Consider the following 16,734-nt stretch of genomic DNA (forward strand, 5'->3'; position numbering starts at 1 on the left):
ACAGACCGCCGTCATATAGCTGGAATATTTCTGAGTGCGGCGTAAACAACAAACAAACAAACAACACACAGTTGTATCTCGAAAACAGGTCATAGAATGCTGGTTGTGTTTATACATTAATGGATTCTGATCTTGAAATGTGCAGGGATTATGGCCAGTGGATTATGATGGATACACTTTAACATCAAACTGGATTAAAATATAAACACACTATAATAAACACTTTGATGGAAATTCGTAATCGTAAAATGACTTAATTCCCATTTGGGACCTGTGCTGTTTTCGACGTGGACGAAGTGCACGTTCAAGCGTTCCAACGCCACGAAATGAAGATGGCTGCCCCCAGTAGATATTCTGTGACATCACCCTGTGCAATGACTGTCAGCGTTTCACGTGTCTCTTCAACTTCCAACCAGAACACCTCCTTCGTCGACTAACTTTCGTAAGTACACGTGCATATGAATGATAAAGATTCATGCATAAAATAGGTGCCGAAATCAGTAATGTCAATTTTGACATTTGCCACAAGATTTGCTAGTTCAGCAAGTGGAGGCAGTTTAGTTAGGTTATGTCAGTTCTGAATTATGTGACTAGCATTGAAAACTGGTTCAGAATATCTTACCCTTAATACTACTAGCCAATGAGGACGCAAGGGTGGCCAGTCGTATAAGGTGACGTGGAGAGTTGCATCCCTTGGGCACAACAGAAACCTATGATTGAGGGTTTGAATCCCGGGATGCGTTACAAAGCGACAGTCACTTGCAAGCGATGTATAGCAATTCGCATCACAACGATTTGCTAACTTCCAGCCTCTTGCAAGTGCAACAATCGCAGACTGAGGTCGCTTCGTTCTCGAACCAAAATGGCGGCTGAGTTTGACAGCGAAACAAGAAATTCGTGACTGGATCAACTGGGAAATTGGCAGAGGCAGCTAACATGGCATCATCCTCAATCTGCTCCACATCTACAAAGTTGTCATATGCATCGGCTAGTCATCAAGCCTCTTTGGTTACATTCTTCATTAGGGCAAGGCAACCCAAGCGGTAGTTGCACCGTTATTTTGGAAGAGTGTGCAAGCGCTTCAAGCTGTGCAGACCCCAGGGTGACTATTTAATTTGCTTACTCAAAGCGATTCGTGGCTTGCACCGCGCCCCAGTTTCGCCCCGATCATGTTTCTAGGTTTGTCAGCGGCATACCTGTACTTCGGAATACAGTTAAAAGTGGCTTTTAAACCCAACTGACACACTCTTAAAGTCAATGGAGACTACCATCATTGGATTTTTACTTGTCTTCAGAACTATTTAGTTGTCTTGAGCAAGTGGACAATCGTGAATTTGATATGGTATTATCATTAAATGTGGTAGCTGTGAATACTAGGTTATCAGCTGCACACATTAGATAATCTCAGGTGACTTTTGATATCAAATATATCGACAATAGTGGATACAGTTGATGTCAAATGACACAAGGTAAGATTCTAGGTATCATCCAAATTCATTCTTCCAACTTTTTCAGTTTGTGATCAGTAATAAGCAGTGTTATGTGTGTAAACAGTATCACTAATCAGCTACAGTGGCAGAGAGATTAGTGATGTCATTTAATTGTGATGTCATGGTAACCGATGATGTCACAATGGTCCACAAAGCATTGTGATGCGATTTCTTTGCAGTGATGTCTTGGACATATTGCTTGATCTCACCCAAGCCATATAACCTGTGGGAGCAAGTTTTGGATAATATATGTTATATCGTTTGAGAAATGGTAGAGAAATAAATAAATACATTTTAAACAAATGCTTTAGATACAATAATTTTAACGAAAGTATCTTAGTTTGACAGTTGATATGTTAGGAGGATGAATAAAAATTTAAATCTGTTTCCAATCATGGTCAAAATAGTGGTTGGTCTGTACATAAATCATTTTGACCATTAGTTATATGTATATGTACAATAGAAAAGAGGAGTATTTTATTATGTTTAGGCATGTAGGGCTTGGTAGTCACACATTTGCCCATCTTACATTTTGAAAGGAAAACCTATGCAGAGCTCCAGATAAGCTTTTGGTGTTGTGGGTATTTTACCCATGCATTTTAAAATCATTGGGTATCAGTAATTCTATCTGGGTATTCAAATTTCTGTTACCCACTAGTTACACATATGGGTACTTAGGTTAAATATTTATAAACACTATTCATCTAGTCCCTGCAAACTGGTGTCATGTGGGTTCGAGAGGTTTATAGGACTCAAAAATACCACAATACTTCCACAAGAAAGTGTGAGGTCAAATTATCGTGATGTAACTGTTATCATGGAGTTTAGCAAGGTTGACGGAATGCCCGTTTATAATTTCAAAATAAGTTGCTGATTTGCTAATCAAATACGCAGGGTTACTTCACAATATTTTGATGATACACACAAGTTTTATTTTTGTAGCGTATCTGTAATGTTCGTTGCGTATTTGATATGCTTGGATTTTATATTACGGCATATTTCTGCATATTTCTGCATATCTGATGCCTATTTTACGCAGATGCGCAGCTTATCTAGAGCTCTGCTATGCAAGGAGGAATTCCTTTGAAATTGTAAGACAAATTAATAACTTATCTAGGATTCCTAACAAAGTGGGCTGGCAAATTAGAAAAACATTATTTTGGTCAAAATTGTTATTTTTTGTTGAAAAAGTTTTTATTTTCCTAAAATCAGAAGTATTGAATATTATTAACCTGATTAACATTGCATTCAATGCAATAATGATAACCCAAGCATTAATGGGCCTGGTTTCAGTGAAATACAAGTCACCTTACAAAGCCATGATATTTTCTATAACATTATGAACTGGGAAATGTTTAATTCCGACTTAGGGAATCTTTACTGACATTTGGTGCAGATTTGGGTCAAATATCGACCTCTAGGCAGGTCTAGTTAAGTGCCTGAACTTATGCAGTTATGTTGCTTTTTTAACACTTACTGGCTTGTTGCCTGAACACGCCCTAATTATCTCAGCATGTGATTAAGCATTAAGAATGTAGATGCAGTACAACAAATGTAGAATCCATTGCTGTCATTTTCACTTCCACAGAAACCAGTGAGATTGCACAAGAAGTGTGGTAATAATGCAACACTGATAACAGAGCATAGTTTCCATCCTTTGAGATCAAATGAAAGGGTAAACTTATACTAATGCAGCCATATTAAGTTTTGTTTTGTTTGTTTGTTGTTAAACACTGCACCCAGCAGGTCGTCTGTAAGTAATCGAGTCTGGTCCAGGCAATCCAGTGTTTGACATCATGAGCATCGATCCACGTTAACTTATTGGTCAGCGAGCCTGACCACCTGATCCTGTTAGTCCCCTCTTACGACAAGCATGGTCGCCTTTCACGGCAAGCATAGGTTGCTGAAGACCTATTCTACCCCAGATCTTCGCGGGTCACATATTAAGTAATTTTTGAATTTATCCTTGAAGTTCACATTTAGAAGTTAATACTTAGAGCTGTAAATTATTAAAGTCTATATGATGTATGCATGATAAATTCCTGTGGAACAGCATGATAAATCAGGGATTGAAATTAACATAAGTCTGCTAGTCTGAGTCTTGTAAAATTCTGGAAGGACATTTCCTTGTGGACTGCCACTATTATTACTAGCGTAATTAGATATATGCAGATCAGTTTTGTAGACTAGTGAAAACAAAAATTAATTTCTAACCCTGGTATGCAATGTTAAAACTGTTATATATCATTTTACAAGGCTTTCCAAATAGGTTGGTCCACTAGATGAATGATAGTATCAGTCAGGAACTGTCATGTTATTTATTTTTAATATTAAGGTTGTTTGTACATACTTTTAAGTTGATGCTTTGCAATAGACATATTTCAAATCTGTCTTTTAGCCCTATGAAGATCTGGGTCTTCAGCAACCCATACTTGCCGTAAGAGGCAACTATGCCTGTCGTAAGAGGTGACTGACGGGATCGGGTGGCCAGACTCGCTCACTTGGTTGTTGCATGTCATCGATCCCAATTACGATGATCGATGCTCATGATGTCAGTTACTGGGTTGTCTGGTCTAGACTGGATTATTTACAGACCGCCGTCATATAGCTGAAATGTTGTTAAGTTTGGTGTTAAACAACAAATAAATGAAGAAACAAACATTGTACCTTTTTCTTTCTTTCAGTGGTACTTTTACAATTATGGCTTGTTGAACATCTGGAGATGTCTGCCCTGTGAGGGCGTGGCCAGGAGGGCGTGGCGAGGTGGGGTGCCAGGGAGGCAAGAAGCCGGGCTGTGACAGAGGTTTATCGATCTGGAGAGCGTGACCATCGTCAGAAGAAGATTTGTTTGTTACTGTAAAAGGACACTTTGCTTCCAGCATTTCATCAAAAAATAACTTGTGATTTAGTTAAGGCTTAGTTATGACAGTAAATTAACGAGTTTAACATTTGTCTAATTTTGTGTCCTCGAAAAATTAATACGCAATGTCTTGGTTGTTTGAGCCTGAGTGTCGACCAAAATGTCGGTCCAAAAGACACGCTCTGGAGTTTCATTCATCGATCTCAAAAGGAACCCTCAAAGAAGTGAAGGCATATTCACGTCTCTGTCACAATGTGACCAAGGTGAAGGACACTGTGGGAAGGTCAGCTCTGCACATGGCGGCTGCATGTGGAAAGTCGGACATTGTAGAATGGTTGTTGACTGACAAACATGGAGACATGACCGACAAGGACTCGGAGTCTGGCTGGACGGCACTACATCGGGCGCTGTTCTATGGCCAGTTACCTGTAGCCAGACAACTCATACAGGTATGGAGGCAGGGAATGTTATGGCAAGGATGCCTGTAGGTAGCATTCAATAAAGTTGACTACAGACTACAGAACCTTTTCAGGGCCCCGTTCCACAAAACAATCTCAGCGCTTAGATGATTGCAACTCCCATACTTTAACATAGGCTTACAACACTTGCTGTACTAAAATGATCGTAACTCCCATACTTTAACATAGGCTTACAACACTTGCTGGGCTAAGATGATCGTAACTCCCATACTTTAACATAGGCTTACAACTCTTGCTGTGCTAAGAGCATCGTAACTCCCATACTTTAACATAGGCTTACAACACTTGCTGGGCTAAGATGATCGTAACTCCCATACTTTAACATAGGCTTACAACACTTGCTGTGCTAAGAGCATCGTAACTCCCATACTTTATTCATAGACTTACAACACTTTCTGTGCTCGGGTGATCGTAACCGCCATACTTAACATAGACTTACAGCGCTTGCTGTGCTAAAAGCATCGTAACTCCCATACTTTAACATAGACTTACGACAGTTGTAGCGCTGAGATGATCGTAGCTCCCATACTTTAACATAGACTTACAACACTTGCTGTGCTAGGGTGATCGTAACTCCCATACTTAACATAGACTTACAGCGCTTGCTGTGCTAAAAGCATTGTAACTCCCATAATTTAACATAGACTTACGACACTTGCTGTGCTAGGGTGATCGTAACTCCCATACTTAACATAGACTTACAGCGCTTGCTGTGCTAGGGTGATCGTAACTCCCATACTTTAACATAGACTTACGACAGTTGTAGCGCTGAGATGATCGGAGCTCCCTACTTTAACATAGAGTTATGACAGTTGTAGCGCTGAGATGATCGTAGCTACCCTACTTTAACATAGACTTACAACACTTGCTGTGCTAGGGTGATCGTAACTCCCATACTTAACATAGACTTACAGCGCTTGCTGTGCTAAAAGCATCGTAACTCCCATACTTTAACATAGACTTACAACACTTGCTGTGCTAGGGTGATCATAACTCCCATACTTTAACATAGGCTTATGACAGTTGTAGCGCTGAGATGATCGGAGCTCCCCTACTTTAACATAGAGTTATGACAGTTGTAGCGCTGAGATGATCGTAGCTACCCTACTTTAACATAGACTTACAACACTTGCTGTGCTAGGGTTATCGTAACTCCCATACTTTAACATAGACTTATGACAGTTGTAGTGCTGAGATGATCAAAGCTCCCATACTATGACAGACTTACGATAGTCGTAGAGTGGGACCCTGGAAACACTAATACTGTAATAGATCACAGGGTTGAAATTTGAACAGTGTTGTGACGTTCGCCATTGTGGTTTATTGCAGGATAAAGTACTGTCTGCACATTTGATCTTTCAGCCAAGCATGTTAGAGTTCCCTGTATGGGTACAATTTGTGAAGCCGCTCCCTGGTGTCATCTGCTCATATGGCTCCACTATTGCTAACAGTGCATAAAATTGTGCTAACTCCAAGGTGGAAAAGAGCTCGGACAAAATATTATTTTAAGTTTGGGCATAAATGTTTAAGTCATCAGTGAGGAACTGCAGCGATGACATATCAATTCCTTTTCACTATTCAGCATAAACTTTGCATACATTGCCAAGTTTGAAATAGGTTGTACCTAATGATATTCAACTTCATCTGGTGGCATCTTCCAAAAACAGTGGAATCTGTCCAAACCAGACTTGTGTGAGCCAGGATTAGACAGGAGTCTGGATTAAACAGAAATCTGATTCTAGTAAAGAGTTACGTCCCTTGGTAACTCACGTGTAACAGTTAACTCAAAGACTTGTGTACATGGATTTCAACATATTTATTGATGAGAAAAGCTTACCAGATGTGTGAGCAAGATGTGTGCAGAGCTACAGACAAGCTGCGTATTTGCGTAAAATACCCCCCCAAACTATTCAAAACCCAACCACTTTCAATTACCTTGCGTACAAAAACGCATGCATTAAATGGAAAACGCAATTATTTGAAAACAGCACACGTTATTACCCAATGAAGTTTTTTTTCAGCATGCGTACAACAAAGCTAATTTCCGAAACATAATTACGAGCTAATTTACTTTCCGAGTCAAGCCTATATTTAGAACCATTATATCCATCTAAAACATTATTTCATTTTTTTTAATTTTTTTAAATCTCAAAATGCTTACTCATTTTGGGAAAAGCCCAATAGAGAGATGAATAGATGAGTGTAAAAATATTGGTTACCCAATGAAAAATGTAATAACCCAATTAAAATAGAAACCTTCGAGACAAAACTCAATTGCTCCAAAAGTTATCTGGAGCTCTGTGTGTGAAAAGTTAAACAGGAGTAGAGAGTGCCAGCTACATGAAAATGTAGTCCTTCGTCCCACAATTTTAGTTAGGAATCCAGAGTACAGAAAGACATTATTGGACAGATTTTACATAATGCTAAATGAATGTAGAGAACTTAGGACTGTAAATTTGGTCTGTATTGACAGAGATCCAAATAAGCCAGAGTCTGGTTTAGACAAATGCCACTGTATTATTTTGATTGTCTCTCTAAGTATGTTATTCCTGTTGAGACAAGTTCTGAGAGATCAGTTGTTTTCCCAGTGATGTGTTAAGAACATTGCTGGACACTGTCTTGTGACAATAATATATTTATTTTCATGAAAAACAAACTGCTTGTGTTTCAGCATGGCACTGATCTGTACACCCGTGACCACGAGGGGTTGTCTGCCCTTGATATTGTCATGAAGGACAAGCCCAGGGAAATCACATTCAATTTGAAAGGTAGAGTTGTCTTCAAATGACCATAGTGTACCTGTACTGGAAACAAACGCAGGAGATATTGTATTTTGATTTTCAATCAGAAAATAAAGTTTGTACCAACATGTAGTACTGGCAGCAGGAGGGGGCATGGGTGGCCCAGTCGTCTAAGGTGCCGCCATTCGCTGTGCAGAGTTGCGTCCCTCGGGCACACCAGAAACCTGTGATTGTGGGTTCGAATCCCGGTTCGCCCCAATTATGTTTCTAGGTTTGTCAGCACCATACCCGTGCTCGTGGGTTTCACCGAAGTGGTAAACGTCTGAGACCTGCATCACTTCGGGCTTTCCTCCCACATTAAGCTGACACGCTGTGATATAACTGGAATAATGTTAAAAGCGGCGTTAAACCCAACTCACTCACTCACTCCTGGAACAAGGGCGTTAACTGACTGTGGAAGTCCAGTTTCCTCCCTTGTCAAAATAGGCTGGAATTCAGGAGTAACATTTTGGCTAGACTAATGAGTCTATGCATAGTCCAATAAAAATCTTGTAAGGAACTAGACGTCCGATTCATAATAAACATGGATTTCAGCGTGCAGATTTCCGCTGACTTCAGTATTTGCAAAGCATGTGTACCGTCAACTGGGTGTCGACAGATATTTTTCAAATCTTTTAATGTTTTTGAGATCAAGGTATTCAAGTGATTTGATGCATTTCGGGGGTAGACCCAGTTTAATTACAACATTGATCGTGCATGATTATCGATAAGATCATATTGACAGGGCGCTGCCATTTTGTTAAAAGCAATTGGAAGTGATATGAGAGATGGAAATTGATTGGTCAATTGGGGGACATAGAAGGGACATAACTTGTAATAGCCACTGGTGGAGCTATGATTGAGCCTGGAAATTCCAGCCCAGTTCAGCAAAGGTGGAAACTGGACTTTTACAGTCAGTTATCTCCCTTGCCTCAGTGCTCATGTCACTTGTCACCCATAGAGATTTCAGGGCAGAGCTCAGAACACAATTTGGTATGTAAAAAGATTAGACGATCGTCCACAAATCAAGAAAATAATTTATCTGGCAGTGTACAGAATTATCTGCATGTGAGATTACTCGTGTTTCAGAGCCGAATGAGGTGTATGCATGGGGGGACAACCCAAACTTCAACCTGGGGCATGCCAGTGGTCAGTCCAGAGCCTCGCCCGAAGTCATTGACGAGTTCAAGCGAACTGGAATATCACTAAAAGATGTAAGATCTGCTATCATTAAATTAAGCCAGTTATGCCTGTGACTATGTAGTGGAAAATGAATCTCAATACTTTTTAACTTGTCCTGCATTACTACCTTTATGCATTTGTAGACGTAGTAATGCCTGATAAGTATCCAAATGTTAAAAATCTTTAGATTTTATTAATTTTTTTAACTTATCCTGCATTACTACTTCTAAAAATGTATTATCGCAGCAATATAGGATAAGTATCCAAATGTAAAATATTTTAGATTTTACTAAAATTATTGAAAAAAATTGGAGTTATTAACTATGTTGAACCCTTTTTTGAGGAGGTAAGGTAACATGACATTTTGCACATACTTCAGACTGTGACAATTGTCAGTCTGTGTTAAGGAGTGGAAACGGCACAGCTGAAGGGTATAGCCTTCTGGAATCTTCACTGTTATAACTGGCTTGGTTAGTGTGCTATTGAACCTGAAGACAAGGGTAAAATATCACTCTTTAAGGCACTGGTTAAACTGTGTTATATAGGACTGCAACAGTTTACTCTGTTGCGATAGGATACATATCTTGGAGACCGATTCTGTCATCACAGGAAATGAGTAGACAGGAACGAGAAGAGTCTTGAGGTCATTTATGGAAAAATGAGGTGAGGTGAGGTGAAACTGGGTTTAACGTCGCGTCCAAGATTATTGCACTTATATAGCGACGTGCATACACGTGTTATGTGTGTGTGTGGCTGCTTGTACTAGTCAGACTGATGCTGATTTAAAGCGCTAGCTCACTGCGATACCATGCCGCCTGAATAGCCTACTCAGACACAGTATACTGACTCCGAGCCGACCAGTCCTTGTTTTAGCCCCTTAATGCCGAACCCCAAACAGGGTAACAACAAGTACCATCTTTTAACGTCTTTTGGTATGATGCGGCCGGGGATCGAACCCCGGACCTTCCCCTCTCCGGGCGGACGCTCTACCACTAGACCACAGAGGCGGTCTATGGAAAAGTGTGCAACCCGGCAGAAAAAAGCATTTGCAGTTACGTTCCTACAGTTATCACTGCCCCCATCATAGTGTACATGTATGATCGGGTACTGATGAAGGACCTTCCATGTGGTACGCATGACGTAGATTGCGAGGCACTGAATGTTCGGTGAAGCTTTTCATCCCGAGGTATGGATGTTTACACTCTGCACACAGCCGTGATATATACTACTCAAAAGAAGTTGAAGAACACCCAATTTCTTTCAAATGGTATGACATATTAACTATAGTCATATGAAAGAATCAGGTGTCCAATATGCAAAAGTGGGTGTTCTTGAACTTCTTTTGAGTAGTATAGCTGAGTGACTGTGGGCACTCACTCACTCACTCACTCACTCACTCACTCACTCACTCACTCACTCACTCACTCACTCACTCACTCACTCACTCACTCACTCTCGTGTTTTGTGTTCCAGATGGTTCTGTGCAAGTATCACACCGTGTTCCTGTCCCAGGCAGGGCAAGTGTACACCTGCGGCCACGGCCATGGCGGCCGGCTCGGACACGAGAACGAACTGCCCTGCGTGGTAGGAGGCTTCTCTCTATCAGTCTTACTTGATTCCGTTTTTTCTTTGTATTTCAACACATTTAATCCCAAAGACCTAATTCTCATGTAAGTTTTACTGAGAGAAGAAAGAAGGTTTGTTTCACTTCACCATATTCAGTATTTTACAGCTTGTTTTGCTTGCTGATTATTAAGTTCAACATGTTGGACATTATTGGGAATGGGTGCTGTCCGTCTGTCCTTCTGTCCATCACGTTTCGTTTCTGGAGCAGAACTTAAAAACCACGAGAGATATCTTAACTAAACTTGGCACATAGATAGTTCTAGTGGTGAACTGGTGCCTTTTGATAGTTTGTGATTTTTAAAAAGAATATTTTTCCAGTTTCTACAGCAACATCTTTGACTTAGACTGAAAATGGCGGTAGTGCTCATTTCCGGAGCAGATCTTGAAAACTGTACAATATTTCTTGCCTTGCGCACAACCAGACATGTCATACAGACATGAATAACAGATGATCAAACTCGGGACCCATGGGATACTGGGTGAGCCGTGGTTCCTAGAAACCTATGCTGGTGGTAGGAGGTGACTTAATGGAATGGATGGTCAGACTCGGCAGCGTGGTTGATGGCGTGTCAACGTATCCCGATGACATGCATTGTTGTTAATAGTTTCAAACTCTGTATTATCTGGTCCAGTCTCGATTATTTACAGGCCGACATTATGGCGTTAAACAACAAATAATTAATCCTTTGTTTCTCAGGTGCCGATGTTGGTGAAGACCGTGAGGCATGAGACGTGTTTGCAGATCGTCGCCGCCAGGGACCACACGGTCATGCTGATGGAGAGGTGAGTTGTCGCTGTTGATGTGCTGCAGATATAGACTGTTGTTATCTATGCTATCAGCCACTGGAACGGCTATTGACTATCATGGCTCACATGTCATTGAAATTTGCTGACTGCTTCACAATGGACCAGCCCGTGAAGATCTGGGGTAGAATAGGTCTTCAGCAACCAATGCTTGTCTCCCCTGTGAAGATCCGGGGTAGAATAGGTCTTCAGCAACCCATGCTTGTCTCCCCTGTGAAGATCCGGGGTAGAATAGGTCTTCAGCAACCCATGCTTGTCTCCCCCGTGAAGATCCGGGGTAGAATAGGTCTTCAGCAACCCGTGCTTGTCTCCCCTGTGAAGATCTGGGGTGGAATAGGTCTTCAGCAACCCATGCTTATCTCCCCTGTGAAGATCCTCGGTAGAATAGGTCTTCAGCAACCCATGCTTGCCGTAAAAGGCGGCTAACTGGATCAGGTGGTCAGGCTCGCTGACTTGGTTGATGCATGTCATCATTTCCCAATTGTGTGGATCGATGCTCATGATGTCAATCACTGGATTTGTCTGGTCCAGACTCGATTATTTACAGACCGCCATCATATAGCTGGAATATTGCTGAGTGTGGCGTAAAACAACAAACCAACCAACCAACCACAATGGACCATTTGTCCTCTTTCCAGTTAATGCTATGTGAAACGCATCAGAATGTAGACCTATTATTCATGATTGGTCACTCTCAATCAAATGATGAAATTGAGTGCTACCCAGATTTTCATTGCCGTATTGTTTTGTGACTGCATATGTGTACCCCATTTTTTGAAATCTTGTGATGGCCTTTGTCGTTAATGTATCCATTACATCGATAAAATAATATGGCTGCTTCTTTGGCATCAGTAGGACAATCAGTATGACAATCGGTATGACAATCTGTATGACAACCAGTATGACAATATTACAATCGGTATGACCATCAGTATGACAATCGGTATGACAATTGGTATGACAATCAGTATGACCATCAGTATGACCTTCAGTATGACCTTCAGTATGACAATTGGTATGATAATAGGTATGATAATCGGTTTGACTATCAGTATGACAATAAGACAATCGGAATGAAAATCAGAATGACAATTGGTATGGCAATTGGTATGACTATCGGTGTGACAATCATTATGACAATGAGTAGGACCTTCAGTATGACAATTGGCATGACAATCTGTATGACAATGAGTAGGACAATCGGTATGACAATGAGTAGGACCTTCAGCATGACAATCGGCATGACAATGAGTAGGACCTTCAGCATGACAATCGGTATGACAATGAGTAGGACCTTCAGCATGACAATTGGTATGACAATGAGTAGGACCTTCAGCATGACAATCGGTATGACAATGAGTAGGACCTTCAGCATGACAATCGGCATGACAATGAGTAGGACCTTCAGCATGACAATCGGCATGACAATCGGTATGACAAACTATGACATTCAGTATGACAATCGGTATTGACAATCGGTATGACAATCGGTATGACAATCAGTATGACATTCAGTATGACCTTCAGTATGACAATCAGTATGACAATCAGTATTACAGTCAGCATACAAATCAGCAGAACAGTCAGCAGGACAATCAGTATGGGAATTGGTATGATCAATGAGGTCTTCCTCTCATGTAGATCTATCAGTTGATCTTCCAGTTAACGGCTGTGAACATCAGCCTGTACAGATAGTTATCTCCCCTAATGTCGTAAAGCGGGTTGATGTCGTATCGTTTTGTTCCCAGGCCCTATTTCGATGGATAGCCGATGGAGTGGGACCCTATCAGCATGAGTAGAGGACTTGTTATGTGTTGTTAATGCATTTCAATACTGAATGGATAATTTTTTCCCTTAATATTTCAGTGGCGCAATCTTCACTTGTGGACTAAATGCCTTCCACCAACTGGGTTTGTTCCCCCCACCCGATAAATCCGTCAAACCCAGACAGGTGAGTTACACCTGAATTGTAGAGAATGGACAGAGAAAAGAAATATACTGCGTCCTCAAGGATGCACGATAATATTCATTGTACTAACAGCCCATCAAGAGCAGTGATGTGTGTCTGTTACTTGCTGCAGGGTTGAACAAGCTTTTTCAAGGAAGACATTAGAAAGGTGTTGTTGATTTCTTGCCATATTTCTAGAATTATTTTCAAATACTTGTATATTATAGGTATCACATTGTCCTCATTACATTGTTTGAGTGATAGGATCTCCTGTTGAAAACCATCACATCAAGACCAATTATTTAGAACATTTTGCATTATCCAGACTCAGTGGGGTGCGTTTAGGTGAGATATTTTCTGTTCACTGGGTACACAGCACATGTTTCCACTACCTTTCGGGAATAAGAAACAAATAAGTATGAGTCAGGATAAGCATAAATTACATTTTTATCATAAAAAATTCATTTTTGAGTCGTGTGTCACAGACCACATTAAAGTTTTCATTGTGACAGTACTGTAGGTGTTTATCCAGATTTGCCTCAGCTTTATGGAATCCTTGGTGATGTTTTCAGATCTATGCCAAGCTGTGGAAGGGGAGGAATGTCCTGGGAGTGTGTGTGGGCAGCTTCCACACTGTCGTGTACACTGCCGATGCCGTCTTCACGTTTGGGCTCAATGCTGGCCAGCTAGGTCAGTCTGTCAGGCAAAACACTACATCACATATATACATACATATATCTATACTAGTAACCTATACATGGGTGCATATCAAATAATTATTGAGTATTGCTCCTTGAACCATAGCAGTGTTATTGTGGTTTCTGCAACGTTAGCATTGTTTCTGTAGTGTTCGTGTTGTTTCTCCAGGAATAGATTTGTTTTTGCAGTGTCAGGTTTGTTTCTGCAGTGTTAGATTTGTTTTCTGCAGTGGTAGTGTTCTTTCTGCAGTGTTAGATTTGTTTCTGCAGTGTTAAATTTGTTTCTGCGGTGGTAGTGTTGTTTCTGCAGTGTTAGCATTGTTTCTCCAGTGTAAGTGTTATTTCTGCAGTATTAGCCTTGTTTATGCTGTTAGTGTTATTTCTGCAGCGTTAGCCTTGTTTCTGCAGTGTTAGTGTTATTTCTGCAGCGTTAGCCTTGTTTCTGCAGTGTTAGTGTTATTTCTGCAGTGTTAGCCTTGTTTCTGCAGTGGTAGCCTTGTTTTTACAGTGTTAGTGTTGTTTTAAAGTGTTAGTGTTGTTTCTACAGTGGTAGTGTTGTTTCTGCAGTGGTAGTGTTGTTTCTGCAGTGGTTGTGTTGTTTTGGCAGTGGTTGTGTTTCTACAGCGGTAGTGTTGTTTCTGCAGTGGTTGTGTTGGCAGTAGTTGTGTTGTTTTAGCAGTGGTTGTGTTGTTTTGGCAGTAGTTGTGTTGTTTTGGCAGTGGTTGTGTTGTTTCTGCAGCGGTAGTGTTGTTTCTGCAGTGGTTGTGTTGTTTTAGCAGTGGTTGTGTTGTTTTGGCAGTGGTTGTGTTGTTTTGGCAGTAGTTGTGTTGTTTTAGCAGTGGTTGTGTTGTTTTGGCAGTAGTTGTGTTGTTTTGGCAGTGGTTGTGTTGTTTTGGCAGTAGTTGTGTTGTTTTGGCAGTATTTGTGTTGTTTTGGCAGTGGTTGTGTTGTTTTGGCAGTAGTTGTGTTGTTTTGGCAGTAGTTGTGTTGTTTTGGCAGGTCACCAGAAGGGAGAGAAGCTCCAGAGTCAGCCCCGCTTGGTCTCCGCTCTCAGTCAGAAGGACATCGCCATCAAGTCCGTCACCTGCTCCGACGCCGCTACAGTCTGTCTCACTAAGAAAGGGGACATCTTTGTTCTTCATGAATATCAGTGTCGGAGGATAATGTCAAAGTAAGAAATACTGCTTACTATGAATTACACACACGACTGTCGCAGGATGCTTATAAACATATATTGGAGTTTGTAGCACTTTATATGTGACACTGTATTTATGTGATGTTGTACTGACTTCTTATGTTGAGGGGGGCACGGGTGGCCCAGTCGCCTAAGGCGCCGCTATTCGCTATGCAGAGTTGAGTCCCTTGGGCACACCAGAAACCTATGATTGTGGGTTCGAATCCCGGTTCGCCCCGATAATGTTTCTAGGTTTGTCAGCACCAAACCCGTGCTTGTGGGTTTCACCGAAGTGGTAAACGTCTGAGACCTGCATCACTTCGGGCTTTCCTCCCACATTAAGCTGACACGCCGTGATGTAACTGGAATACTGTTAAAAGCGGCGTTAAACCAAACTCACTCACTCACTCTTATGTTGAGGGGGTACAGGTGCCCCAGTGGTCTTAGGGACCTGTGAAGATCCAGGTAGAATAATGGACTGTCTGATCACAACTTGATTATTTGGAGGCCTAAATCGTTTGACAGGCTTGACAAAGACTTCTTTATTTTACTGTAATGGCAGGTCGTTTATTTCTTATGTGAGATATCAACATTATGTACAGCCTCTATAAGGATGATGATAAAATTTACAAGCTTTAGAAATACTTACCTGTATTTTAATAATGATGTCTCACTCACAAGAATCTGACCTGCGAGATGTCGGACAAGTCCATTTCATGCACAGGTGGCTATTTCCCGCATATTCTCACAATCCTCATGACGATTACCTGTACCTTTTCTCCCAATGACGATTGGCATATCTCTCCTGTTTAAGGATGTGATCTGAGTTGTCCATCTACATCTATGGGCAACAACTCACTAGACACTCCCCTCGCAAACATAACGTTGTCCAATATACAAAATCATCAAGTTGCGAGCGCATGTTTGAAACTCCAGAAATGACGTCAAGATAGAACAGTGTTTTATTGTGAAATAAACCACACTTCAGTCATTGTTCTTTTTTATTTATCACATAGCTATCTTATATCGTAAGTTCTTATACTTAAACATTGTGTCTGTTTATATGCAGGCCGTAATGATTTTAGTGAAATATTGCTGAATGAAACAAGCCATGTTGTGACTGTACAGATGGCTGGAGGTGGGCAAGGTGCTGGTGTGTGGAGGGAAGCTGGACTACCACGCTGAGGCCGACCGGCTCAGGGAGAAGGGCGGCTCAGACCTCAGCATTGCACTGCTTTCTGTGTCCAGCCAGGTAGGCAATGAACCTCTTTCTGTGTCCAGCCAGGTAGGCAATGAACCTCTTTCTGTGTCCAGCCAGGTAGGCAATGAACCTCTTTCTGTGTCCAGCCAGGTAGGCAATGAACCTCTTTCTGTGTCCAGCCAGGTAGGCAATGAACCTCTTTCTGTGTCCAGCCAGGTAGGCAATGAACCTCTTTCTGTGTTCAGCCAGGTAGGCAATGAACCTCTTTCTGTGTCCAGCAAGGTAGGCAATAAACCTCTCTCAGTGTCCAGCCAGGTAGGCAATGAAACACCATTAACCAGATGTCTATGTATTAACAAAGTGTCCAATGTAGTTTGTCATTATCAGCTGAAGCATTGATCAAACAATTATCAATTCAAAATTTCAGAAATTGGGGCTTAGGTGGCTACTGTTGTCTCAGGTGCAGCAGTTTGCTGAGTAGCTGGCATTGTA

At 41.2% G+C, this 16,734-nt stretch overlaps 1 protein-coding gene across 1 annotated transcript in view; it reads left to right on the forward strand.

Moving 5' to 3' along the window:
- The first annotated feature begins 326 nt into the window (after positions 1–326).
- The window catches only part of LOC139473848 (inhibitor of Bruton tyrosine kinase-like), a 36,912-nt gene continuing 20,504 nt past the window's right edge, over positions 327–16,734 (forward strand). Inside the window, exons 1-10 of the mRNA XM_071256619.1 lie at positions 327–442; positions 4,175–4,799; positions 7,501–7,597; positions 8,699–8,823; positions 10,265–10,375; positions 11,115–11,200; positions 13,088–13,172; positions 13,742–13,859; positions 14,867–15,038; positions 16,170–16,293. Of these exons, the coding sequence (XP_071112720.1) occupies positions 4,476–4,799; positions 7,501–7,597; positions 8,699–8,823; positions 10,265–10,375; positions 11,115–11,200; positions 13,088–13,172; positions 13,742–13,859; positions 14,867–15,038; positions 16,170–16,293 (1,242 nt within the window). The 5' untranslated portion in view covers positions 327–442; positions 4,175–4,475. The remainder of the gene's footprint in view (positions 443–4,174; positions 4,800–7,500; positions 7,598–8,698; positions 8,824–10,264; positions 10,376–11,114; positions 11,201–13,087; positions 13,173–13,741; positions 13,860–14,866; positions 15,039–16,169; positions 16,294–16,734) is intronic.

This window comes from Haliotis cracherodii, unplaced genomic scaffold, assembly GCF_022045235.1.
Source record: "Haliotis cracherodii isolate W230 unplaced genomic scaffold, xgHalCrac1.p SCAF_3, whole genome shotgun sequence".
Classification (NCBI taxonomy): domain Eukaryota; kingdom Metazoa; phylum Mollusca; class Gastropoda; order Lepetellida; family Haliotidae; genus Haliotis; species Haliotis cracherodii.